At 43.8% G+C, this 26,205-nt stretch overlaps 1 protein-coding gene across 5 annotated transcripts in view; it reads right to left on the bottom strand.

Moving 5' to 3' along the window:
• PDZRN3 (PDZ domain containing ring finger 3) overlaps positions 1-26,205 on the bottom strand; it is a 224,759-nt gene that overhangs the window by 36,144 nt on the left and 162,410 nt on the right. Inside the window, exon 1 of one of the 5 annotated variants that reach the window (XM_011995372.1) lies at positions 14,343-14,698. The exons of the other annotated variants lie outside the window; for them this stretch is intronic. Within the exon in view, the coding sequence (XP_011850762.1) occupies positions 14,343-14,411 (69 nt within the window). The 5' untranslated portion in view covers positions 14,412-14,698. Of the gene's footprint in view, positions 1-14,342; positions 14,699-26,205 lie in introns of those variants that run through there. 5 annotated transcript variants of the gene reach the window in all.

The raw sequence follows: 26,205 nt of genomic DNA, 5'->3' as shown, positions 1-26,205 counted from the left end.
GACTTGGCCCGGCCAAAGCACAGTTTTGAAATCTTTTCTCTGTTGTCGAATTGTTAGAGTTTTAAAATGAAGCTAAACGGGCAGCTTTTAGTGAGAGGAAGGAGAATAAAACTTCGCAGGGGCACAAAAATTAGCGTGCGGACTCGATCCCTATAATGGAGAAAAACCTGCAGCATTTTGTAAGATGATTTATTAGATATGGGTAGAATTTGCTAGAAACCTACCAGGAGCAAATCATCTGGGAAGGAATTAATGAACCAAACAAAACACTTGATAATGCAATTAGAACTTGAGGAAACGTAGGGGTTTTTCAGAGAGAGAGAGGGGAGTTCATGTACATGACTGATTATGTCAAACGTAAGGCTGGAAAAAGGATGTTAACACATTTTTAAAGAGTAAAGTTATCAGAGGGTAGAAGGAGATGACGGGGGTGACATTTATAGTTCTGATGCATCAGTGTAGTTAGCAAGTGTGCCCAGCTGGGTGGAAATGCACTTGCAGCTTTGTTTCGGCAAAATGGTGTGTGGGTCTGAGAAATAGAAATGAGTTTGCTGGAGGCAAAAATATGGATCCCTTGCACATGGAACGGCAGAAAGCAGCCACCAGGAGAACACGGTGTTTTTCTTTAGTTGCTTTAGGCAACACTAAGTTTCCTCCTGCTTTTGTTTGGGTCAGGGATTTTTTCCTTTGAATCTTTTCTCAGTTGAGTTTAAAACCATGAGTACGAAGCTCTCTAAGTTTTTCTTTGACCTCATTTCATCGTGCCTTACAGATGAGCTCATTGAAAAACGGTACCATCCGCTGAGTATGTCCAGAGGACATTCTGGCCATATACTTGTCCTAATTGCTATCGTAGGCTGGGCATATCAACTATACCTGGGTCTAACATAGGCTATCTTTTGTTGATATAAACGTACATGTTTTAAAACGTGTAACTGGAAAATATGCTCCCTTCATCAGCTTTTTAGTTTGGAGGGGGATGTGATTAACATTTTTAATGACTTTCCAAAATATTTCTTCTTTAAAATATGCATTGCAGAGTCATACACCACCATCCACACAGAGCTTTCATACTTTCCTAAGTGTTTTCACTTGCTTTAGCTCCAGGAATATGTGTCAAACTTGGGACAGCCCTAGAAACACAGCCCTCTCTGGCTATGAGACAGTGTAGGAGGCAGATGCACATTAAAGTATTATCAGTGAAATGCTTTTCCTAGAAATCCATGACTCCTTCTGTCTTGGAGCCTCTGCCTGGCTGAAGCTGACTGCTCCATATTCAGATGACTCAGGAAGCCCAGCCTGGCCATTGTAACTGGGTCCCATCCTGTTTTGTTCCCCTTGCACGTGGCACTGCCCACCCCAAGTGCTGGCTGCTGGTGCATTTTCATCTGCGTGATAAAACTTGGTGGATGTTTTTCTCCATCTAAGACCACGACCTTGTTAGTTTGACCACTGTAGTCCCGCCAGGGGATGCCCCGCCCCTACCTAGCACACTGGAGGTGTCCAATAAATATCCCGCTGAACAAATACTGAATCTGAGAATTTTCTCTAAAAGTACTGCATATTTCCACCGCTGCATACTGTTTTTAAGAAGCTTTGGCCCTATATACTTCTGCTGAAAGCCTTATTCTCTGCTGTTCCTTAAAGAAAATGACGTAGCGCTAATGATCTCCGAAGATGTCCACATAAGTTGACCTTTCTGGATCTATTCCCATCATTTTAACTGTCCCCCAAGAGACCTTCAACCCATAACGATGACCCTCTTTGACCCAATTTTGGAAGCCTGGCTGCTTCCGCATTCTCTAGAAATGCTGGCTTTTTCCTTCAACCCCTAGATTGGTTTATTAGACAACAGAGTCATCTCCCCATATCCATGAGATATTGGCTCCAGTATCCTCCCAAATCCATGAATTCTCAAGTTCCTGATATATAAAATGACACACAGAGTATTTGCATCCTCCCATATAGTTTAAATCATATGACCATATACTTGTCCTAATTGCTATTGTAGGCTTGGCATACCAACTACATCCTCCCATATACTTTACATCATCTCTAGATTATTTATAATACCTAATACAATGCCTACATCATGGGAATTCAACATAGTACTGGCATGTGGCAAATTCAAGTTTTGCTGTTTGGAACTTTGTGGAATTATTTTTTCCAAATATTTTTGATCCTCAGTTGGTTGAACCCACAGATGAAGAACCCATAGATATGAAGTGCTGACTGTATGCCCACATACAGAGCCTACACCATGCCACACATGTTCCAGATACACTCACACACACATTAAAGCTCACCTGGACACTCCTAACACCCTAGGAGAAACAGCTCATATTCCTGAGCTTCAGGAGAAGAGTCTAAGGTTCAGAGAGGCCCAGAGACTATTCCAGGGCCACTCAATGGCAGAGCCATAAAAAGAACCCAAGCCTTCCCCTTTTACAGCTAAAGCTCTGAGGGAGAGGGAGGTCCTCTGAAGTAGGACATGAACACTGTGAGCAAGTGGCTATTTTAACCTCTCCCTCAGCACAGCACATGACCCAGAGAACATAGTAGGCACTCAGTAAATGCTGCCTTTAAGACAATCAGGTGGTTCTAGACTGTGATAACTTGCAAATGGAATCCTTCTCCTGCTTTAACAAAACAGGATGAACTTCCACTTGAGCAAGGTATCGCCTTGATACCTCAATTTAACTGCTAAAGCTACAAAACTATTTCGATTTTTTTTTTTTTTTTTTTTTGAGATGTAGTCTTGCTCTGTTGCCAGGCTGGAGTGCAGTGGCACGATCTTGGCTCACTGCAACTTCCACCTCCCAGGTTCAAGCAATTCTTCTGCCTCAGCCTCCCAAGTAGCTGGGACTACAGGTGTGTGCCACCACATCCAGCTTTTTTTTTTTGTATTTTTAGTAGAGACGGGGTTTCACCATGTTGGCCAGGATGGTCTTGATCTCTTGACCTCGTGATCTGCCCACCTTGGCCTCCCAAAGTGCTGGGATTACAGGCGTGAGCCACCGTGCCCAGACAAGTACCTCAATTTTACAGAGGAGAAAACTGGGCAGTTTCTTGTTTGGGTCTTCATATGATGTTTCTGCAGTAGAACCACATTCCTATAGGGCCTTTACTCCACATTGTAATTATATTCTCAGGAGTGTAGTATTTAACTTCTGACCCCACCTCTCTCTAGAATGTAAGCCCCTTGAGGGCAGGGACTTTCCTTTGCATTGTACTACACTGGAACATTTCTCCAGGAACACTGGAGGGAGACGCCCACTAATGTGTGTTAACAGAATGAGTGATGGGATGAATGAGGGAGTCTGCCCAAAGTCACTGGACTCAGACAGTCCTGTGTTATGATCTTGTCTCTGCCACTTACCAGCTGTGTGACCCCAGGCCACTTTGTCAACTATTTTAACCGTCAGTTATCTCATCTGTGAAATGGAAATATTAACAGTATCTATACTTTTAAGGGACTGTGTGAGAATTACATGAGCTTTTGTATATAACTCATGCATTTAAAGCCTGTGCAGGATAAATAACACTCAAAAGCTATTTATCATTGTTCTTATGAGGACAGGAAAAAAAAATCACTGAAATATTAATCTTGGGCTGTTACTTGTTAATTCAAGGATAAATAATACAACACTGGAATTGTGTCCTCCCTCCCCTGGCTTTCTTAACCATGGTTGGAGACAGAGTAGAGTTGGTTCTATGACTTCATGGACAACTGATGAAAAGGATGCATGGACCTTTTTGGTCAATTTCTCAGTGGTGGTTGACTCCCTCCCTTTCCTCTTTGGGGAACAGCCACTACTACTTCGTTCCAATCCATGGCGCAACTTGAACAAAAAGTTCAAGTTAATTTAACTGGGGAGGGAGAGATTAGATAGACATGCTAAACAATTCAAACTTTAAATACTGGGAAGTTTCCAGATACTCAGTCCAGTGCTACAAATCTTGGATTTAGAAAGTTGCCAGAGAGAAATAAAAAGGAGAAAATACCAAGTGAAGGGAAACAGAGGTATCTCTTATTAAGGAGTTAGTCCAAATAGGAATGCATCAATGGATGCAGTTAGCTGCAACACATAGTAACTAGTATATAAAATGTACAGTATGTGCATTACAAGTTATTCCTGCCAGTCATCCCCTAACTAGATAAAAGGAACTTAATCTTGAATGTAAAATACCATTGTGACTCTGAGGAGAAATAGCTGCTGCTTTTCATCTCCTGCTGCTAACTGAAATATTGTTATGAAGGATAGTAATTTCTCTGTTTTGAGACTCCCAAAATAGAAAACACCTGCTTGATAAAGGAAAACTGGTTCATATTCTTTAGAGTTTTACTTTATTAAAATGCATGTCACTTCTAATGTTATGTGCCACAACTGCTGACACTTTTGGGCAGGGGAGGGGAATAATTGTCATGTGTGGCAAAACAGGAATGTGTCTGTGTTACGGTAAACTGCTTAACGCACTGGGAGAAAACTTATTCTCCCAGATGTCTGACAAATTACCTCTGTTTTCACTGCTTTAGTGCTGTGAATAGTTAAGTGTTTGTTTGCCATATTTGGTTCATGTACTGTTTGTTCACAAAAAAGGATACACTTTTTGCTTAAGATTTCTTTAGCTAAAACATGTAAACTTAGGAAATGTGTTTATAAAAATATTAGTTCTAACTGTAGTCTTACAGATGTGTCTTCTCTTTTACAACAAATGTTACAGTTTGAGAAAATCTTTTTACAGATGAAGAATGCTTTATGTTTTTTTAAAAAAGTGACTTTTTGTACTTTTTGTAAAGATGTTTACAGTCAGCCAACTCTGTCTTCCCCCATTACTATTTCTGATTTACTTTCCTTCAGAATTTGGGGTAGTGGAGGCTTTTAATAAAAGATATTTATTCTTGGGTCTCCTCTTAATATTTTCTTGAATGTCAAATAAGTTTTAAAATTTCTAAGATATATGTATGGAATTAAAAAGAATGTTACAATGAATGCCTGTAAACCTACCAACCATAGAGGGAAACTGGCATTTCCCCGTGATGAGGAAGAGATGGGCTTGTCTGTAAGATATACCAGAGCTGGGTGCGGTGGCTCACGCCTGTAATCCCAACACTTTGGGAGGCCGAGGCGGGTGGATCACTAGGTCAGGAGATCAAGACCATCCTGGCTAACACAGTGAAGCGCTGTCTCTACTAAAAATACAAAAAATTAGCCGGGCATGGTGGCGGGTGCCTGTAGTCCCAGCTACTCAGGAGGCTGAGGCAGGAGAATGGCGTGAACCCGGGAGGTGGAGCTTGCAGTGAGCCAAGATTGCATCACTGCACTCCAGCCTGGGGGACAGAGCGAGACTCCGTCTAAAAAAATAAAAAAAAGATATACTGGAAAACCTATATTTATACAAAATGAAGTTGTACTCTTAACATCTTACCATATATAAAAAAGTAACTATGATAGACAAAAATTATATAAAACTTTAGGAGGAAAATATTAGTAAATATCTTTACGACTGAGAGAGAGAAAACATATTTCCTAGCAAAGAGTCAACAAGCACAAACCAAAAGAAAAGAGATATATTCGACTATATGAAATTAAGAGATTTCGTTCATTAGAAGACATCATAAAGAAAATGCAAAGACAAGCCACAAACTGAGAGATGTTTGCAACACTTACATCTGAGGGGTTGGTATCCAGACTACGTTTTTCAAAATCCTACAACCAGGAGAAGAAGATGAAAAATCCGACAGAGAAATGGGCAAAAAGTTGGAGCAGGCACTTTACACACAATGAAGAAACTAAAAAATGGCCAATATACACAAATATATACTCATCTTCATAATCAGGGTGAAGCAAATTTAAGCCACAGTGAGATACCGCTTCATATTCACTATATTGGAAAACGAAGAAATCAGACAATACCAAGGGTTGGCAGGGATGTGAAGCAACACGAACTTCTTCTCTACCATAACGATGGAAAGCAATTTGACACTAGTAGAACTGAAGAGACACATAAATGCCCTCTCTTCCCCCATCCCTTCACTCATCCACTCATCCATCAGTCTTATCTAATAATGATTCTCCTAGAGCAGTGGATTTCAAAGGGTGATCCGCAGGCCAGAAGCATCTAAAATCTAGGGGTGAAGTGCCCAGTGTTTAAACAAGCCCTCCTGGTGATTCTGATGCCAGTTCAAGTTTGAGAACCACTGCCCTAGTGGAATTTTTCTACCTTGAGACTGATACAAGCCTGAGAGTTAAAAACAGGATTCCATCCTTTACCAGTCTGTCACCTTGACAAGCTGAACACCAAAGAGGCAAACAAGAGAAAAAAAAAAAAAAAAAGATTCCCCTTGGGGTGAAGAACGAGGTCAGGCGGATACTCACAAACTGGTGGGTATTACGCGGAGAGACTCATTTGGGGGCAATCTTTATAAAGACTTTTAAAAATGGTCATCCGCAGATATAAAAACATCTACTCCTAGAAATGTACACTAAAGACTGACCAATGATGTTGTTTAATTGACAGGCTGTAACCTGAAAGCCCCCCAGATGTGGTGTCTATAAATCATGACCTGTCATGGTGATAGCTATATAGCTCTCATCAGGAAGAGGCCCCTGCTCAAACTTATTTCCACAAGAATTCTGCCAATTCGGATTCATTTGGGTAATAAGGTCCTTCCTAAAAATACATTCTCTTCTGGCAGGAGAATTCTACCAATCATCATTCACCTTATTGGAAATGAATCAGATTACTTTCTTATTTACTATTGGGAAGGGAGTATTTGGAGGAGTAGGGGGTGTCTTGTTTAGGAGGATATAGGATAATGCTGGAGCCTGGAGTGATTCAGAGAAAGAATACGGTGGGATATATACACACATGCATATGTATACATTATGTAATGTATACATAATATATATAATGTATATACAGCAACTTCCAGAGACTCTTCCACAGTCAGAAATGCTGTCCTTATTTCCTACTGCCACTCAAATCAAGACCAGTGTGCAACACAAACTGAATATTGGTGCCAATAACATTCTTTCACTTCTGTACTATTTCAGCTTATTCTTTATCACAAGCTGCTGAATATCAGATGTATCTGAAAATTTTATATATTATGTCTCCTTTAGACAAAACTTCAATAACCTTCAATTTTCTACTTGTAAACTAGATATTACAGAACTATTTGCTTGAGAAAAGTTCTCAAACAAAACAATTTATTTTTGGTATTAACCAACAGATGGCTAAATTTTTGATCCACATCTAAGTGTCTGAGATGTGACTTCTTTGCTGCCTACTCATCCGACAAAGACTCAAGAAAATCTGTCAAAAGGCTTAGGTCACCTAGCAGTCCTCCCTCTTCCAGCATTTAATATAGAACAGAGGCTCTCAAAAGTGAACTTACGCCAAACCCACCTGGAGCCCTTGTGAAACAAATTGCTTGGCCCCACCCCAGAGTCTCTGATTCAGTACCTCTGGGGCAGGGCCTGAGAAAGTACCTTTCTAACAAACACGCTCCCAGGTGATGATGCTGCTGCTGGGCCAGGACCCTACTCTGAGATCTAATCTGAGATCTAAGAGTCCAAAGACTTTTCCACAGTCAAAAGCTGTCCCTGCTTCCTACTGCCACTCAAATCAAGACCAGCATGCAACACAACTGAACATTAGTGCCAATAATATTCTTTCACTTTCGCACTATTTTGGCATATTCTTTATCACAAGCTGATGAATATCATCAAATGTATTTGGGAAAAAAAATTATCCTCTGAGGCTGGCAATTAGTAGATGGAAAAGGGACCCTTTCCCCAAAGTTCACCAATGAACACACAACTCAAAATGCCCTTGATGAACAAGTAGACAAGCAGGTCACTCCAGGCAGGACACATTCATTCCTGACATTTCTTCTGCAGCACAGCTCGACTACATTTTACCAACGTTATGACACCTGTCACATAAATGACGGTGGCACTGCTAGAAACTGGCTTTGTGGGCTTTAGAGAGTGAAGGCTGTTCCCTGCTTAATCCCATACTGGTCGGAGAACGCAGGAGGGTTAGCGTGGCTCTGCCGTGCCTTCACTCCGAACTGTTGACGGTATTCTTTTGTGCATTACCCACCCCCACCCCGCCCACATTTAACCATGACCTCTTCCTGCATTATTAATGAACACAAGAGAACTCATTTATTAAAGCTGGATTTTTTTCACTGTTCCATATGTTTCCTTCTGCGTGCCATGGCAGGTGGGTGACAGGAACACAGAGAGAGGGGCTGTCTTCTCTCTTGTGACCCCATACCACCTGCCTTATGGCAACATGCAGCTGTATCTGTGGAAGCCATTAGAGACCAGGGATATGGACTCATTTGTCATGGTAAAACCCTTCCCAAACCAAAGTGGGATCCACTTGATACATTTCTCACTCAGAAGTTAATTTTGGTAAACACATCCTGAACAGTTACTAGTCATGTGCCACGACCTGGGGTTTCACAGAGAACGATGCAAAGTTCCTACCTTCACGGGGCTGACATTTGTCCGGGAGGTTGGAGTTGAAAACAGGTGATAAGCAAGTCAACAAAGTGCAGCAGCGAAATCAACAGTGTACAGAGACGTTAGAGTGGGCGGGGGGGGGGGGGGTGGTGGATTTTCTTAGGTCAGGTAAGGTCTCCAGGAAGAGGGACATTTAAGCTGAGCTCAAGGATGAACTGGTGAACTAACTTGCGGGCAGAAGGGAACAGCCAGTTTACAAAGTCTTGAGAAGGAAAGAATAAGGTGGGTTCTGTGTCTTGAAAGGAGGCCTGCAGGATCAGGGCAGATGAGCAGGGCAGGAGGTTTATGGGAGAGGTCAGAAGAGGCTGGATCTCACAGGGCTCTGTAAGCCACAGTTAATTCAATGAATTCTAAGGGCACTGGGGAGCCAGTGAGCAAGTGGGTGAGCATCTCGGTTCTCAGCACTTGGTGAATGTGTTGGCTGAATGAATGATAAATGAATGTCTTGTGTCCCCTCTGTTCCACATCCTCACCTCTGTGGTCCAAACCACGGTCATTTCATTCAACACCTAGTTCTCTTTCTAAATTCCTAACCTGTATTATTCTTTTCTTGCTCCTCACTCTTCCCAACAAACATTACAAAATCCAACTTATTCAACCAACCATGTGCTGAGAAGTAACAGTAGTGATGAGACTTCCTAGTCTACAGTGTAACATGGGAGGCCAAATTAACATAGATATGGAAACAAGGTGGAAGGAAGTGCAGGGCACCTTGGGAACACTTCAGAAGGACACCTAAGCTAGGATGGTGGGTATTAGGCCCTAGTCCTAAGGGAAAAGAAGGAAAACTCCTTTATGGTCCTCCAAAGCTTTGTGTCTTCAAGAGGAGACAAACAGAAAGAGGAGAGGAAATCTCTGGTCCCACCCTCGGTCATTCCTTTCCAGAATCAACATAAAAGTGGTTTATAATCCATTGTTAATTGACAAGAAAACAACAGTTAGTGACAAATAATGGCCACATATTAAAAAGTGACTTTCTCAGCCATATGCTGGCCCCATATTCAATAAAGGGCCCTGATTTGTCACGGTGGGAGGAGAAGATGGGCATACCCCCCGTCCCACCACCGAGAAGGGGTCTTGCTCTGTCACTGTCACCCAGGCTGGAATGCAGTGGCACCAGCATAGTTCACTACAGCCTCCAACTCCTAAGCTCAAGTGATCCTCTCACCTCAGCCTCCTGAGTAGCTGGGACTACAGGTATGCACCATCATGGCTGGCTAAGTTAAATTTCTTTCTCTTTTTCTTTTGTAGAGATGGGATCTCATCAAGTTGCCCAGGCCATTCCTGAGCTCCTGGGCTCAAGCAACCCTCCCACCTTAGCCTCCCAAAGTGCTGGGATTACAGGGCGTGAGCCTCCACGCCGGCCGAGATGAGCTTTTTTTTTTCCATACCTACTTTGCCTACATGAATTCAGAATGTAAAGCTGCTTCTAAAACGAAGCTTTTAGAATTAATAGGCTGTTTAAGCAAACACACTCCTACTTGCCGGAAAATTTTGCCAGGTTCAAAACTGCTGTGTGGAGGTCAAGTTTATGTTCATCCAATTAACCGTCATTAATTGGGTCCATACTTAATCGAACCGTGACCCATCTGACTCTCAGCTGATGCAGTCTCTGTGTTCTATAGCAGGCAACTCATCTGAGTACTGCATCTAGCTAATTAAATATGCAAGCAGGATTGTGCAAAGTCAAATTTCCAGACTTCCCCATAAACTGGATTCTGATTAGTATTTACTGTAGAAATCTGTGTTTTTCTATCCAACTGGCTACGAGATTGATGTATAAAGGGTCACAAATCTGTATCAGATCTATAGTTTTCCGGCAAGTCAGAGTTAGTGGTAAAGTTTTTGCTTCTCAAAACTAACAACTTCAAGTGGCATAAGAGGCACAAATTAATCTTAACGTGATATTTCCTGTTATTACTGAGAGGCAAAAGGACATGAGCGTTCTCAAATCATCCATTCTTCAGGCTGCCTGATAAGCCAGTGGGAACCCCGTGCTACTCTGGAGCTCATTTTTCTCTGCACACCACCCTCCCCTGGTATGAAGGACCAGCCAGCCCGCAGGAACCCTTCTCAGGAGGTACCATGTAGCACCTGGGCCTGTCTGAGACTGCAGGGTCTTTATGTTAGCCCCACAGAGGCAAGCATGATTTTTGAAAACTGGCCCACAGGTATCCTATAAAGTTGGTCATGATTCATTCATTGACACTGCTGGAAAATGAGTTATGCAAGAAAAGAATTCGCAGATGTGGGAATTATAGTGCAGATCCGACTCCCAGTCCCACTATAATTCCTCTGTATGTCAGTTTCTTCTCTTTGAAATAGGGATGACAGTATCACCTATCTCTTCATGCTTGTGTGCAGATCTGATGGGAAAACGCACAGTGGACACTTAGCATTGTGCCAGCACATAGTAAGTGCACAATAAATAATGCTGTGGCTGTCGGCAATGAATAGTCCTGTGACTATAGATACGTATTCCTTATCTTGAAAATGTGCATGCAGACTTTAGGACACTGTGCTAGTCATAATTTCAAATTTCTAGTTTGAAGCTTAACTCCCAATCACAATTATTTCCTTGTTGCCTCATCAAATTAGCAAAGGTCACCATTTTACAAAGAGTCTCTGGTCGATGTTAGAAGAGGTGGAGGGAATAAATGATACTGGCTGAGATGCCACTCTGTTCCCCTCTTCCTGGCCTCCATTGGAAGACCCTCCTCAAAGCATCCACAGACTGGCTGTCCCGTTGACCTCACAGTACACGGCTACAAACAAGGCTGGTGCTTAGCCTGTGCTGGAGTCACTGGCATCAAAACCCACAGAGCCACAGACTTTCCCATCCTTTCACCCCCAACTCCCACTCCCTGGCCCCAACACCTGGTAACCACCCTTAGCTGGATTCCAGCCACAGCCCAAGAGCTATGAGGCTCCCTATCCCATTACTCCTAGAACATGAGCTCTCCTGTGCCAATCAATTTATCCAAGCAGGAGACTGTACTCCTTGATAACCTTAAAGCATCTTCCTTGCTTCCTTGTCCTTTCACCCTAATAGTGCTTGTGAGTACTCAAGGTTACTCAAGACAGGCTAAAGTTTTCCAAATCAGGAAGCAACTGTTAAATTTCAAATTTCTGGTAGGCAGAGGCCCTGTCTTGATGTTTCACACTGCCCCACAACCCCCACCACCTGGACACCACAGTTATCATAAAAGTATAAAGAACCGCTGTACTTGACTGACCTGACCTTACAACTCCAGGTAGGCAGGAAGCTTCCTCCCCATAGAAGTGTTTGAGTGTCCCTAAATGTCTTGGTGCATCTTTTAATGCATGACCCCAATCACTGATGTGTCTGCACTCTTTGCAATGCCCCTTAATGACCAGGCAACTTTATGTGTTGTTGTTGTTTTTCTAATGTGATTAAAGGTACAATGAGGTATGTGTGCAACAAGAGGCAAAGCTATTGTTCTGCATCATTAAGCTCACAGCAGCCCCCAAAAAGAAACTGTAGGCAGCTTGCCAATGGCCCTAATGAAGAGCATCTCTTTGAATTATCTCTGGATGAGGAAAGGATAAAGTCTGAGCCCTGGAATATTTGATCCTCTTTGTGCTGCTGTTACCAGGGCTTACTGAAGCCAGACGCACCGGACCTTCTGGAACTGTAATTTATGGAAACCTTAATTTCTCTGCTCTAATAAGGCTTTGCATAATAAGAGCGAGAATGCAATTATTAATTCCTGCAAGTGTTTTGTGAATTCCTTTATGCTACGGTTCAGGACTCACAAAGAATAGGAGCAAGGGGGGTTTTACTTAGTTGGCACAAGGGTAATGGGTCTGAAAAGTAGTTTGAGTTTCTTGAAAATAAATCTGCATGGCTTCCTAAATTGCTGACCAAGTATATTCCAGATGGAAGTCATTTATCAGCAATTTACTGAGCGATGCTTCAGCCAGAAATATTTCCACATAAATTCACCTAGTAAAAAACAAACAACAGAATCCAGGCTCCCTCTTTTGGGGGCAGTTGTGTGTGTTTGTGGGAGGGGTTGGGGGGATTGAGCACAAATAATACAGAAGAATAAAAGACAGGTTCACTTAGATTTGACAGAGATGTGGTCGAGTTACTTTTTGGAGGGTGCCAGTGTAATACATCCACAGCTGTGATTGCTGAATTATATTTTCTGTGCATTAATGGTAAAAAGCAAAACATTTTTAAAAGGCAAATTTAAAAAACTACCTTTTGACTTACTATGTTGGGCTATTTCAAATATAGCGGCAAAAGTCTGTAACACAACCACCTTGCCCGAATGACGGCGTCTGCTGTTCCACTTGTCTCCTGCTTATGTGCTGGACTCACTGAGAACTCCCCAGCTCACTGAGTGGGATAACTTGGCAAACTGAGGACTACAACTCACCACATGATCACACAAGGGATGGGGGCTAGATCGCCAGTAGCGACAGCGCTTCTGCCTAAGATCTCCAACATGTCTCCCAAATGCTTTGAAAAGGACTTGAGTCCAGTGAAGTCCTGAGTGTGAAGTCACAGGTCGGAAATGTATTTATTCCCAAGACTCATTTAAGATGCTTGTTTTTTGTAAGATCTATACCCCTTGCCTAAGGAGAGTACCAAGCCTCAAAAGGTTTGTTTTGACTCTCTCTCTCTGTCTCAGTGGGGAAGGCAGACAGAGAGAGAGACACTTTTTGTTCACCCAGGGTCATTTTATCTTTAGGTTTTGCCCAGAGAGGCAGCCAACCCACTTTTTGCCGCGTCTCACTGTGTCTCTTTAAGCATATCACCCCCTGGTGGCTTAAGCAAAAAATGACACTCAACTGATGGAGAATCAAATTCTTTTTTAAAAAGTCTGGCTCTTTAAAAATTATGATGCCATTGATTGTTATAAATCAAGAAACACACACCCTTTGTTTCTCACTTGCTATAACAACCTTCTTCTAAAGTGCTTATCTAAAAGAAAGCCTTAGCTGGATTATTATTATTTTTATTACTGAAGACAAATTTAAAGAATGATTTTCGGAGAAAATCCTTACCTGCCAAGGTAGGTTACCAACAGCAGTATTAAAACCTCCTAGTTGAGAGTAGGACTTGAATATTTAAAAACAGAACATTTGACAGAGATGTAAGATAAATTATCTGGGTTGTATCGTAAATATCCCATTTCACCTCAACTGAAATTTTCATGTTGCTCACAATGACTTAGAAGATACAAGTCATCCAATGTGAATGACAGCACCCAAGATCGAGTCACTTGCTTTTGAAGTTCTTAAAAATTTCAGAGAGAGGTACAGAAATGGCAAGTGAGAAGTACCAATTTGAACCATATGTCCCACTACAAGAATTGCTAAAAGAACCAAATCAGCAGAGGGCTTGGGCTGTACTGAAAGGAGCGCCTTGTAACTATTTGTAAACACAGACAAAACCTTGCAAGCATTAATCATCATCCACGTCTTCTCCAACTTGTTCAAAGCGTGCATGACCACTCTTTGACCCTTCGAGTTCGACACTCTGGAGAGAGGTCAGTTGTGACGAAGCCTTGTGACAAGACTGCTTGAAACACATTTTATGACCATCAACATATATTTATATTTCCCAAGGCAGGCACCAAAGTGCCACTGGATGGAAAATTTTATAACAGACTTAAGAGAAAATACACAAAAAAGTCAGAAAGGCTTCCTCTTTCAGAACACAAAATATGCACAAACACACACACACAAATCCCCAATACCTTTCCCAGAAGTTACACTTGGCCAGTTGGGTGCCTATGCACTTCTACGGAACAAAATGCAGGGTGTTACCTGACAAACTTCATAGAGTAATTTGTACTGCTCCTCTTGCTTCTGCAGGCTGCACAAACTGCATCCCATGTTTAGAAAAACGTCAAAGGAAGGCTTCCGTCCTCGCCAGCACCCGGGAAAAGCAGCTCCCTTACAGTGCAGGCATTGAAGGTATCCTTGGAGAGCCTCAGGTGAGTCAGGCGGCTGCAAAGCTTCACATTGGCGCTGCTCTCAGAGGCTAGACAACAACTCTCTCCCCGCTTCCACGCTTCCCTTCCTCGCCTCGCAGCATGCATGCATGCACGCGCGTGCACACACACACACACATACAGACATACACGCACACCACTCCCTCCTCTGAGTGACTCTGGCAGCTGGATTGTGGTCCAATGCACACGCTATATATACTGCTGCTCATGCATATTAATCAGCTCTCATTGACTATTCATAACAGACAATGATACAGAAGCTATAATTGCCAACTATGACAGTTGAAATTTCTCTAATTAACAAGCAAGTGCTCCAGTGGTAGGGAATAATAAAAGACACTAACAATTTTGCGAGCTATTTTCTGGCAGTTACAAATAAACATGACTGCATTTTTAGCAAGGTCTCTTAGGATAATCCCTAATGTGTTTTGGCTAAGTAGAAATTCATTTTTAAATATATCATAAAATTTCTGATGATATAAAATGTATTTAATGCTGCAGATAATGATGGCATATAAACGGACTTTATGGAAAGGACATGTTTTGAATAATGTTCATATAATATTTAGTGCTTTACAAAGTTGCAGGAAAAATACTCCACATATGAATAAAATATAAAAATTTAAATGGCAGGATATATCTGTGAGTATGCAAAGTAGCTAGGGGTTATAAGGAGAGAGGCTGCCCTACAGGTGAGAAAGCAGATAATCATTCCCCAAATGCATTTTCAATTCCAAAAGCAGAAAGTTATTTGTTGAAGGGCTGCCTAACTAACTGGGAGGAAGAGAAGCAGTCAGCTTCATGCCATCCCCTCAGCTATATAGATGCTGCAGATATTTCAGAGATGATATGGCTGGGCTGATTGTCACTGGTTACTACGGATCTGTATCTGATGTTCCATACCTGCCTAGACCTCTGAAGCTGTGCCGAGTTGTGTGTGAAGAAAGCAGAGAGCTGCCAGATTATACCTGGGAAGTGAGAAAAGATAACATTTAAGAATTTTGATTCTTGCTGCCTTTCTTCTCTCCTCCTTCAGCCTCTGTCCCGCTGAGTAAGCCTGACAGCTTTTCTAAAAACTTTGTTTTTAAATAAATGATTGCCCCATTGCCTGAATGCAATGCACAGGTACCCTTTTGCTCAACGAAAATCGTCCATGTTTAAAATTCTCACAATTGCTTCCAGAGCCTTCACCATTTTACAAAGGTTTCATTTTACAAAGGTTTAACTGTCTCCAAGGAAGACTCCCACGTCCCCTGCTGAGACGTGTCATGGGGCCTGAAGAATAATGCTCCCTTTCTCAGGGAGCTAAGACACACCTGAGACGTGAATAAACCAGTTCCAATAAAATCCCACTTGGGCTGATGGCCAGCAGATGCCTCTGGACCCATTTCTCAGACACAGAAGACGAGGCACAGTGACTTGGCTCACACCAGAACAGCCCTGACTTGCTGGAGGGAGAGGAGCCTTGCTTCCGGGCCCTCACCTGGTGTCACTGCCTGGACTGGAGCAGTAAGCTGGAGCGTGCCACCAGGGAAAGGAAGCCACAGATGGAGCGGGGCAGCTGCAGTTAATTGCTGACTTGCTTTGATGCTGTGCAGGGCCCTGTTGACCCATGAGCACGTTATTGGCGCTTTGGTCTCCTCATCTCTAAATAATAGGTATGATGCTAACTACCTTGCAGAGTTTTGTTGCAATGATTTGAGAAAACAAAAGCAGCTCTAATAAAAAAACAGAGGTCATGCTTCTTCACTCTCCTTGCCTCATCCCCACCCTTGGTTCATCAGTGAGTCTGGTCTGTTCTACCCCAAATTAGATCTCAAACCTGTCCATTCTGCCGGTCACCCTTGCACACCATGGATTCTCACCTGATGATGTCCAGAGCCTCCTGGGCACTCTCTGCCTCCTCTCCTGCCTACCCACCAGTTGCCTCTCTCCCCTAGTTCATTCCCTACCCAGTCACCAGGCTGGTCTTCACACAGCAGAAATGGATGAATCCACTGTTTGCTAAAAAGCCCTCAGATCACTTCCCATCACTCCTGGATTGAAACTGAAATTCTTCACCAGCGCCTACAATGCTCTGTAAAATCCAGCCTTTGTCCATCAATGTCTCCATACCCATCATCGCTCACCCACCCTGGTGGTCACCACACTGCCAGCAAGCCATGCCCTTCCGCAGGGCCTCTGCAGGTCCCTCTGCTGGAACCACTCTTCCCCTTCTCCTTCCTTCCAACCCCCTACCCCCATCTCCGCTCAAATGAAGCCTCCTTAGAAAAGCCTTTGCCAGGTATCTTGTATGAATTTATTTTCAGATCTTCCAAAGTACTGTGTCATATCACCCCATTCATTTCCTTTGCATCACTTTCCAAAATCAGTAATGATTCTGTTCACTTAATGCTTATGTGTTTGCCGACTGTTTCCTGGTACAAGCCTTTTGGCTTCCTGAGGACAGCGACTGGGTTTGAATTTCTACCAGCCCAGGCCCCATGAAGGTGCTCAGGAAACACCTACTCGTTGGCTGCATGAAGACATGAAGGGTGACCTGTGCGATCTCACAGACCCGCCAATCACAGCACAATTGTCAAGTACCAGCAGGGAGAGAAAACAAAGTGTGCTTGGGTGTCCCCACAAAGGAAAGGTTTGCAATCGTGGTTGGTTCTCCTCCCCCAAAGTTGAGGGCCTTTAAGTTATGTTTTTCATAAGATTCTGTGGTTTCAACGTAGTCCTTCACCTTTTTCCTGCACATCCACAAATAAAAGTAGAAATGGGCCTAAGTTACATGATTAGGCAACTTTTACACATCCTTTTACTCTTTGTTAGAAAGCTTCCCAATCTCAGTAACAAGCTGGGAGAGTTTTATTGCATATGGTACTGTATTTCTGAGCAGTGGCTCTCTAACATTTTGGCCTTAGGAACTCTTTCACTCTTAAAAATTACTGAAAACTGGCCAGGCACGGTGGCTCACGCCTGTAATCCCAGCACTTTGTGAGGCTGAGGTGGGCGGATCACAAGGTCAGGAGATGGAGGCCATCCTGGCCAACATGGTGAAACCCCTTCTCTACTAAAATACAAAAAATTAGCCGGGTGTGGTGGCATGCACCTGTAGTCCCAGGTACTTGGGAGGCTGAGGCAGGGGAGTTGCTTGAACCCAGGAGGTGGAGGTTGCAGTGAGCCAAGATGGTGCCCACTGTACTCCAGCCTGGTGACAAGAGCAAGACTCTGTCTCAAAAATAAATAAATAAATAAATAAAAAATAATAATAATTACTGAGAACCTCAAGGACTGTTGTTTATATGGGTTATATTAAGCAATATTTATCATATTAGAAATAATCAGAAATTTTAAAGTATTCATTAATTCATTTTAAAATAGCAATAACAAACCCATTAAATAATATAAATAACATTTTTATGAAATGACTATATTTTCCAAAACAGAAGTTTTTGAGAAGGAAAGCATAGTTTTACATTTTCCAACAGCTCTCTAAGGTCTAGTGTAATAGAGGACAGCTGGATTTTCACATTTGCTTCTAAATTCAAACGCTTGTGATATGTCATGTAGCCGCTAGAAAACTCCACTGTACTATATGTTCATAAAAGAATGACAGTATAACATCTTGGTATTTTTACGAAAATGTTTTTGACCTCACAGATCCCCAGAAACAAGTGTCCTGGACCCCCGGGGTGCCCGGGCCTTACTTTGAGAACAGCTACCTTACAAGGGTACTTGGGTGAGTCTGGTGTCTAAAAGCCTCACGCTGCAGGGTGCGGGGAGGAATGGAAAGGATACTAATACAAATTCGACTCATGGTTGGGTTTCCATTCTTGTGATTAATATGTATCATTTGGAATAAAAAACAGAAAACACTCATGCACCCGTTATGCCTACAATAAGACACACGAAAAGTGTTTTTTTTGTTTTGTTTTGTTTTTTTGCATTTAAAGTACCCTTTACTTTGGAAAATCATCTAGCACATTTAGGATGGTGTTTTATTTTCAAAATGTTGCTTTCCTATAGTAAGGAACACACAATTGTGTAAAAAAGGAGGTTCACCTGCTTGATGATACACACCGTAGCATTTAGTCAAGCTCATCCCAGAGGCAGTGTAAGGGCAAAGAAAGTCTGTTAGTGACTGCAAGTTCTTTATAATAGAACTGTTTTTGAGAGAACAGCTGTCCCAGTAAAAATGAAAAAACTACTGGCCACACAAAGGCACACATTGTTTGGTGAAGATGCTTAACGTCTTTTTCAAGTTAGTAATCACATCACTGGAAAGTGCCTAATAAGCTCACCAGAGCACAAGGCACTCTTCTCGGGTGCTCTGCACCATCAGACGCCTGCCTCTTCCTGCCTTCATGGAAATTAAAAATAAAGTGCAAAGAGGGGTCACCAAGGAACACACAATGAGACAAACAGACAGACAAGGCATATACACAAAGGGCTTAAAGTGCCCAGGGAATATCCCTCATAATCGTTCTTTGAACTTCCATAAGTCATCGGGGTGCTACAGACAGCCAGCAGATGTAGACATGAACTTTTATTTATTTAATTGCTGAATAAGCTATCTAATTCAAGCATATTATTTTCAGCATACTGATTGGATTGTCTATTTGCCTGATACCTGCAATGCAACCTTGTTTTCTCTGTTGTAATGACGAACACAGGTCTCACCATGCTATGAACTTCCAGTCCAGCCACACAGGCTTCTGGAAGAGTCATGTCAAAAAGAAGTGAGACGGCAGGACTGAGGAGGAAACAGGTCTCCGTGGAGCAATGGCATCCCTTTGTTAGGCACTGGGCAGTCACGGGACAGATTCTTCCTCTCTCAAATCTCTCAGACCTGCCCGCTGGCTCTTCTTTCCTGGGGGTCTTTCCGTCTTTCTTCTGGATCACACAGATTCACTAACTTGTCTTCTTCCCGGGTGGAACCCCACTCTCCCTTCAGTTGCTACTGTTCTACTGTTCGCCGGGCTAGAACAGTCCCTAACAATACACACACAGCCAATCAACCCATCAAGCTCAAGACAGCCCAATTTCTCACGTGCATAGACCCAGCTTCTCTTAGTCTGCCCAGCTTCATCTGTGTCCTCTGGACACGCATGCTGTTTTCCGGCAGTGCTGAATGAACTGGGTCCAGTTCCTTCACACCTCCACGTCTACACACAGGCCGTGCCCTCTGCCTGGAATGCTCAACTCCATCACCTTCGGGGTGCCCCTTAAGTCTCACCTCCTCTGCCCCACCCTCCTCATAGCCCTGCACAATTTCCCAGGTGCTTCCTTACGACACGATTCATACGGGTGGTCACTTCGTGTTTGCATCCCTCTGTTCTTCCCTGGAGAGCACTCTTCCAGTACAAGAACCAGGCCTCAGTCAGCAGTATATGCCCACCAACTTCCTCCTCTGATGTTCCATAAATATCTGATGGATAAATTCAGCATCAGATATGTACTGAGGGCCTGCTTGGCACCAGGCACTTTTCTGGGCTTTGGGAGTACAGTAGTGAGCAGATGGACAGTAGTGTCTGACATGAACAAAGAAGCTGGCTCTCACAAGAAGGTCAAGGCTGTAGACCCAGAAGAATCACTTTTTCTGCCTTTGGTGGGACAGTCGCTCCCACAAGCCCTGTATACTATTCATGGCTAGAGAGCCCAAATCACAATCTGTTGAGGAAATGGTTTAGTCACCCGTGAACCCTCACCCCTGTCAAGGTGACTTTTCAACAGCTTGTCTGAACCCTATTTAGTGAGTGGCCACTGGTTCTTGAACAAGGAGTAAGAGGTGGATGAAAATTGTGTCTTCCTAGCAAAGAAAAAAAACAACTTCAAAGATGTCAGAATGCACACACAAAAAAATGTCAAAGTAAAAAATACATAACAGCAGCTGTGAGTGCAGTTTTTGTTTCTGAAAAGCTATGTCAGCTCAGAACATCTGCTTAGGCCTTCACATCTTATTTTATTTTATGTTTTGAGACAGAGTCTTGCTCTGTCGCCCAGGCTGGAGTGCAGTGGTATGATCTCAGCTCACTGCAACCTCCACCTCCCAGGTTCAAGCGATTCTCTTGCCTCAGTCTTCTGAGTATCTGGGACTACAGGCATGCACCACCACACCCGGCTAATTTTTGTATTTTTAGTAGAGGTGGGGTTTCACCATCTTTGCCAGGCTGGTCTTGAACTTCTGACCTCAAATGATGCACCCACCTCGGCCTCCCAAAGTGCTGGGATTACAGGCATGAGCCACCGTGCCCAGCCTCTTATTTATTTTTTTAAATGAAAAAATATTTTTCCTTTGCCAAATTGATTGAGGTGCTGCTGTCTTGAGGGCATTTTCTTTGGGCTGCAGAGATCTGGAGGAACATCCTGGCTGCCTGAGACTGATGGCTCAGTTTCACTTGAAGTACTAGTTTGGTGCAAAAGTCATTGCGGTTTTTACAATAACATATAGAGGAGACATATGCTGAGCCCTGCTGGGAAGGGGAGCAAGACAGGTGGCCAGGGCAGCCTACTATGTGCATGCCATGGCTAGCTCCAAACCCCATGCAGGCCAGTGAGCATCAGTCTCTGAGAGTCATGCAACAGACCCTGAAACAGGCTGCTGCAACAGCCACAGATACTGGGAATGGGGAGGCCAGAATACAGGCATCTCTGCCCTAGGCCACCCGCAGGAAGGAGATCTCATGGGTCTTGATGTCACAACATACAGTCCAAGCTTTCTGAGGGGCTTGAGGCCTCAGGGACTCTTCATAAGACACCTTGATTCCTTGGAGGTCCCAAAACACACTGTGTTTCCCGTCACTGGTGACAAATGGGTGCCCCCATTTCCTCAACTAGATTTGCAATTCCTGATGGTGGTTCCCAAAAAAGTCATCTTTGTAACCCCTGAAATGCCTATGACAACACCCAGCCTCCAAAAGGCCCTTGCTAACTGTTTGGAATTAACAGGTGTGAGTTTGCACGTGAGTGTCTCAGGGATGGGGCAGGGAAGTGTAGTGAGTGAACTCAGCCCGGTCCCTCAGAACAACTTGCATAGAGCATGGGAAATTCACAGCCTTTTGGGAACTTGGTTTCCCCCACTAATAGTAGGGCAATCTCCCGACCAGGGGGAGGGCTCATGAAAAGACAGAAAGCCTTGAAAGGTATCGAACACGGTCTGTGGGTGTGCACTAAACCAAAGGAACAGTCACAAACCAGGGGCAGAAAGCCCTTCCAGCATGTTCTGGTACAGGGGTTGGCAAACTTTTACTAGAAAGGACAGAACAGTAAATATTTTACACTTTGTGGGCCAAGAGACAAAATCAAGGAGAATATATAGATACTTATGTAACAACCATTTAAAAATGTAAAATACGGCTGAGAATGGTGGCTCACGCCTGTAATCCCAGCACTTTGGGAGGCTGAGGAGGGCAGATCACGAGGTCAGGAGATAGAGACCATCCTGGCCAACATGGTGAAACCCCGTCTCTACTAAAAATACAAAAATTAGCTGGGCATGGTGGTGCGTGCCTGTAATTCCAGCTAGTTGGGAGGCTGAGGCAGGAGAATCACTTGAACCCGGGAGACAGGTGGCAGTGAGCTGAGATCGCGCCACTGCACTCCAGCCTGGTGACATAGTGAGACTCCATCTCAAAAAAATAAATAAATAAAATAAAATAAAATACATTCTTCATTGCAAACTGTACCAAACCAGGCTGTGTGCTGGACTTGGCCTATGGACCATAATTTGACAACAAAACAATCGCAGACTGAGCCAAGAGTTCTCTGACACTCGGTGATGATACGGTTACGATGAAGTATTCCTCTTACCCCCATTTTACCCAGGAGAGAACTGGGGCTCAGGGAGGCAAAGTAATTTGCCCAAGAGCATACAGCCTGCAAGTGGCAGAAATGAGATCAGAATTTGTAACCCCAAAGTGAGTAAGACCTTACATCTTCATTAGGAATGCTGAGGCAGGCAAACAGGCTTTCAAAACTGGCTTCCTGGGAAATGGCAGGGGCTGGTAAAGAAAACAATCCAAGAAACACAACGTACTCAGGAGGATGCCGATCAACACACAGAGTCTGTAAATTACTGGCCTGCTGAACAGGACAAGGCATGGCTTGCTGAGACTATCTCCTTCCAGATATAAGGTTTCCTTTTAATACTTACAGCCACCAAACGGCCTGATCACAGAGTCCCTGCTGAGTCTGGGGGATATGACGGGTCTCAATCATGGCCCATTGGTGGTCTCCTTGCCCATGTGAATGTGACCAATGTATCAAAGGCTCCATTCTAAATGGCATGGTGGGGCAGTGGTGGGCACTGTGACTCTGTGATCTGGGCCAGGCTCCTAGCCATCCTGGGGGTTCCCTGCTGGGGTCCTGGAGGACCTGCCTCAACCCCTGGATATGGGGTTCCACCTGACAGCAGGAAAACAGATTTGAGGCCTGGAGTCCAGGCAGGAGAGATGGTAGAAACAAACAGAGATGCATGGTAAACACTCGAGGCAGAGGGGAACTGGGGAGGGCATCAGGCCAGGATTTGTAGGAATTCAGGTGGTGGCCTTTGCATGCTTCAAAGTCCTAGGTAGCTTAAGCCAGGCTTAGCTGCAAAGGGAGAGACCCTAAGGAGAGAAAAGGAGAACAAGTGATAGGATGAAGAAAGGGGAGAGATTCAGAACTGGCGCTACAGGGCACGTGAAGGTTGACACCAATTGTGTTATTGTGGATTCAGAGAAATGACTAGAATAACAGGCTGGGAAAAACACTGGGTGTTACAAATCCTTGAGGGAGATGTGACGGCATTAAGTTAAAACAAAAGAATTAAGTGAGAGGTCACAAACTCTACAGTGGGCTGTTGTGGTGTCTTTAACACTTTAAATAGGCACTAATTTAAAACATCAGCAGCAGTCATCTGAAAATGTGTGGATTTTTTTTTTTTTTTTTACATCTTTTGAAAATTCCTAGTGTGTGGCACACATGACCTTGCATTCCCATGTGACAAAAACGAGTAGAAGCAGGGTAAAGACATCCCTTGAGATGGGGTATGTGGTCCCCCAGTGCCACAGCTCCTCCTGGGCCTCATCACTGGCCACTTTCAGCTGGAGTACACTAAGGTGCCTAGGTCCCTGTGGTGTTGTTTATAAATGACAATATAAAACAGAAGAGCCTTGGTATAAGATCATAGAGACTGCAACCTCCCTCCCTCCCTCCCTTTTTCCCTCCTTCACCTGAAGGGAGGCTGTGTCTCCTATGAGCTCACATCAAGAGGGGGCGTGGGAATCCGGCTGCTCCCAGCCGCGCCCCAGCACCGGCCCAGTGGGTGTCAGTGTCATGGGTGGAAATAAAAACCTCACCTCATACCTTTCACGTATTCATTCACGCCTCTGTATTGGTCGCCTGCTATGAGCCAGACACTGTTGTTTAGTGGTAAACACAACACACAAAACCCCCCCTCACCCTCCTGAAGCTGCTGTCTGCATCTGACTTGCAGCCACCCCAGGACAACAGCTGCTCTAAGTTCGCAGATGGCTTCCCAGTTGTCAAACTCCAACTAGCCCCAAGTCTTTGGAGTCATCGGCCTGGGTGACTTTCCACATGGGGTCTTCCCACTTCGGTATCTGTGCATTCCAAACTTCCAGCTGCAGGGAACCACCATGATTTTTGACGTATAGCCTCTACTACTATTAACTTGATTTATTTTCCTCTTTTTTTTGGAGGGGGGTGGGAGGGACAGAGTCTTGCTTTGTCGCCCAGGCTGGAGTGCAGTGGTACGATCATAGCTCACTGCAGCATTGAACTCCCGGGCTCAAGCTATCCTCCTACCTCAGCGTCCTGAGAAGCTGGGACTACGGGTGGGCACCACTATGCCTGGTTTTTTTTTTATTTGTTTAGTTTTTGTAGAGATGGGGTGGGTCTCACTTTGTTGCTCAGGCTGGTCTTGAACTCACAGCCTCAAGCGATGTTCCTGCCTTAGCCTCCCAAAGTGCTGGAATTATAGGCATGAGCCACTAAGCCTGCTCCAGCTTTTTCTTTAAAGTTACTCACATGGTTTAACTTAAAGTACTTTTGAAATAAAATCTAATCCCCACTGTAAATGGAAAATCAGCATCATTTGCTATGTATTAAAAATTACTATAATCACATCAATTTCAAAATTAAAAAGGGCTCATCTTTATGCCACATAATTCTGATATCCCACCATATGTAACATGGCTGGAACGAATGCCCAACTGGCACAGAATTTCAGCCTCACTGTGACCTTTCCCACATCTGTCTCATCAGCCTTTCCTATCTGTCTCCGGCTATCCTGCCCCCGACCCCATGCTTCGGTCTGCTTTGTGACTGACATCCCTAATCCTTTCACTCCATGATGCTTTTATTGACCTCATTAGTCCTACCTGGAATACCTTCCACACATACGTTTGTGCTTGTTGAGATGTGAGCTCCATCCTTCCAATCCCATGGATATTAAAGCCCACCCCAATTTGTCCATCAGAATTGATCACTAGCTCCCAGGTGCTCTGCCAGAGGATTTGCTGCCGTCTGCGCTGTGCCAGTTTCTTGAGGGCATGTCCATCTGTCTTCCTACTCATTTCATTTAAGCAGGAGAATGTTATGCTAAGTGTCTAGGACAGAATGGTGACTGTGGCCAGTCTCTTCCTTCTAAGAGGAAAGCGACAAGTTTCTGAAGACAAAAACCCCACCATGGTTTATGACCAATAAGTAGCTTCATTACCGTGATTAATCAACAAGCAAGTGCTTATTGAGCATCTGTGCTACACATCGTCCCAGCTCAGGGAATACAGAAAAATTGTAAAACCTGTCTCTATACTCAAGCAGCTTATGATGTCTCCTGGGAAACAGGACTAAACCATAAAGGGGGAGAGGAGAAGTCAGCTGTAGAGAGCGGAGGTAGTGGCGGAGTGAGGAAGGTTTCTCCTGATAACCCCCATGAGGTAACTACACTATAACCCTTGGGGCCATGCTTTTTGGTTTGCTGTGGATACTATAGCCTTTGTGGAAAAGGTACAGTCTGAGCTAGTTGTTGCAAGATGGAGGGAATACAGACATAGGGAAAAACAAGCCAGTCTGGATCCATACGAGAGGAAAAGCAGAAAGGAGAACTCTTTGAATAGAGATGAAGCAGGTACATGGGCCGCGGTGCCTAGGGAAGATGAATCCATATGAATGGCAGTCTTGAAGGCAAATGAATGATGGGATGGAAATGATTTCTGGCAAAGGGCCTGTGACTGGCGTGTAGGCAAAGTGAAGTAGGAAGGTATGAAACGGTGAGAGGGTGACACTAGGGCAGAGATAGGGAGAGCCTAAATCTGAACTCAGAACTGGGAATCTCAATTGCCAAATTACTTTGTATCCTGTTTGGTGGATCTCAGGTCAAACCACAGCCAGAAGTGGATCTGGGAAACACAGCTTTTTGTTTCCATTCCCGGCCAGACTCTAGGATTCAGGACATGCCCTCGTAGTAGATGGTCCTTTCCAACAGCCTGTAATTGAGTCATAGGTGACTTGGCTGTTTGTGTCCGAAAGAATTTGGAGGCTAGGAGAAGCATGAGTTGGATGGATAACTTGGGCACTAAAGGGAAGCTACTTTAATATTTTAAAGTCACCCAGAAGATAAAACAAGTAGCTGCAAGAAAGATACTTGAGAAAAAAAAAAAAAAAAAAAAAAAAAAAAAAAAAAA

Source organism: Mandrillus leucophaeus, unplaced genomic scaffold (genome assembly GCF_000951045.1).
Source record: "Mandrillus leucophaeus isolate KB7577 unplaced genomic scaffold, Mleu.le_1.0 Scaffold485, whole genome shotgun sequence".
In the NCBI taxonomy this organism is placed as follows: domain Eukaryota; kingdom Metazoa; phylum Chordata; class Mammalia; order Primates; family Cercopithecidae; genus Mandrillus; species Mandrillus leucophaeus.
The sequence above is the reverse complement of the archived record's forward strand: the minus strand, read 5'-3'. Positions and strand labels throughout refer to the sequence as shown.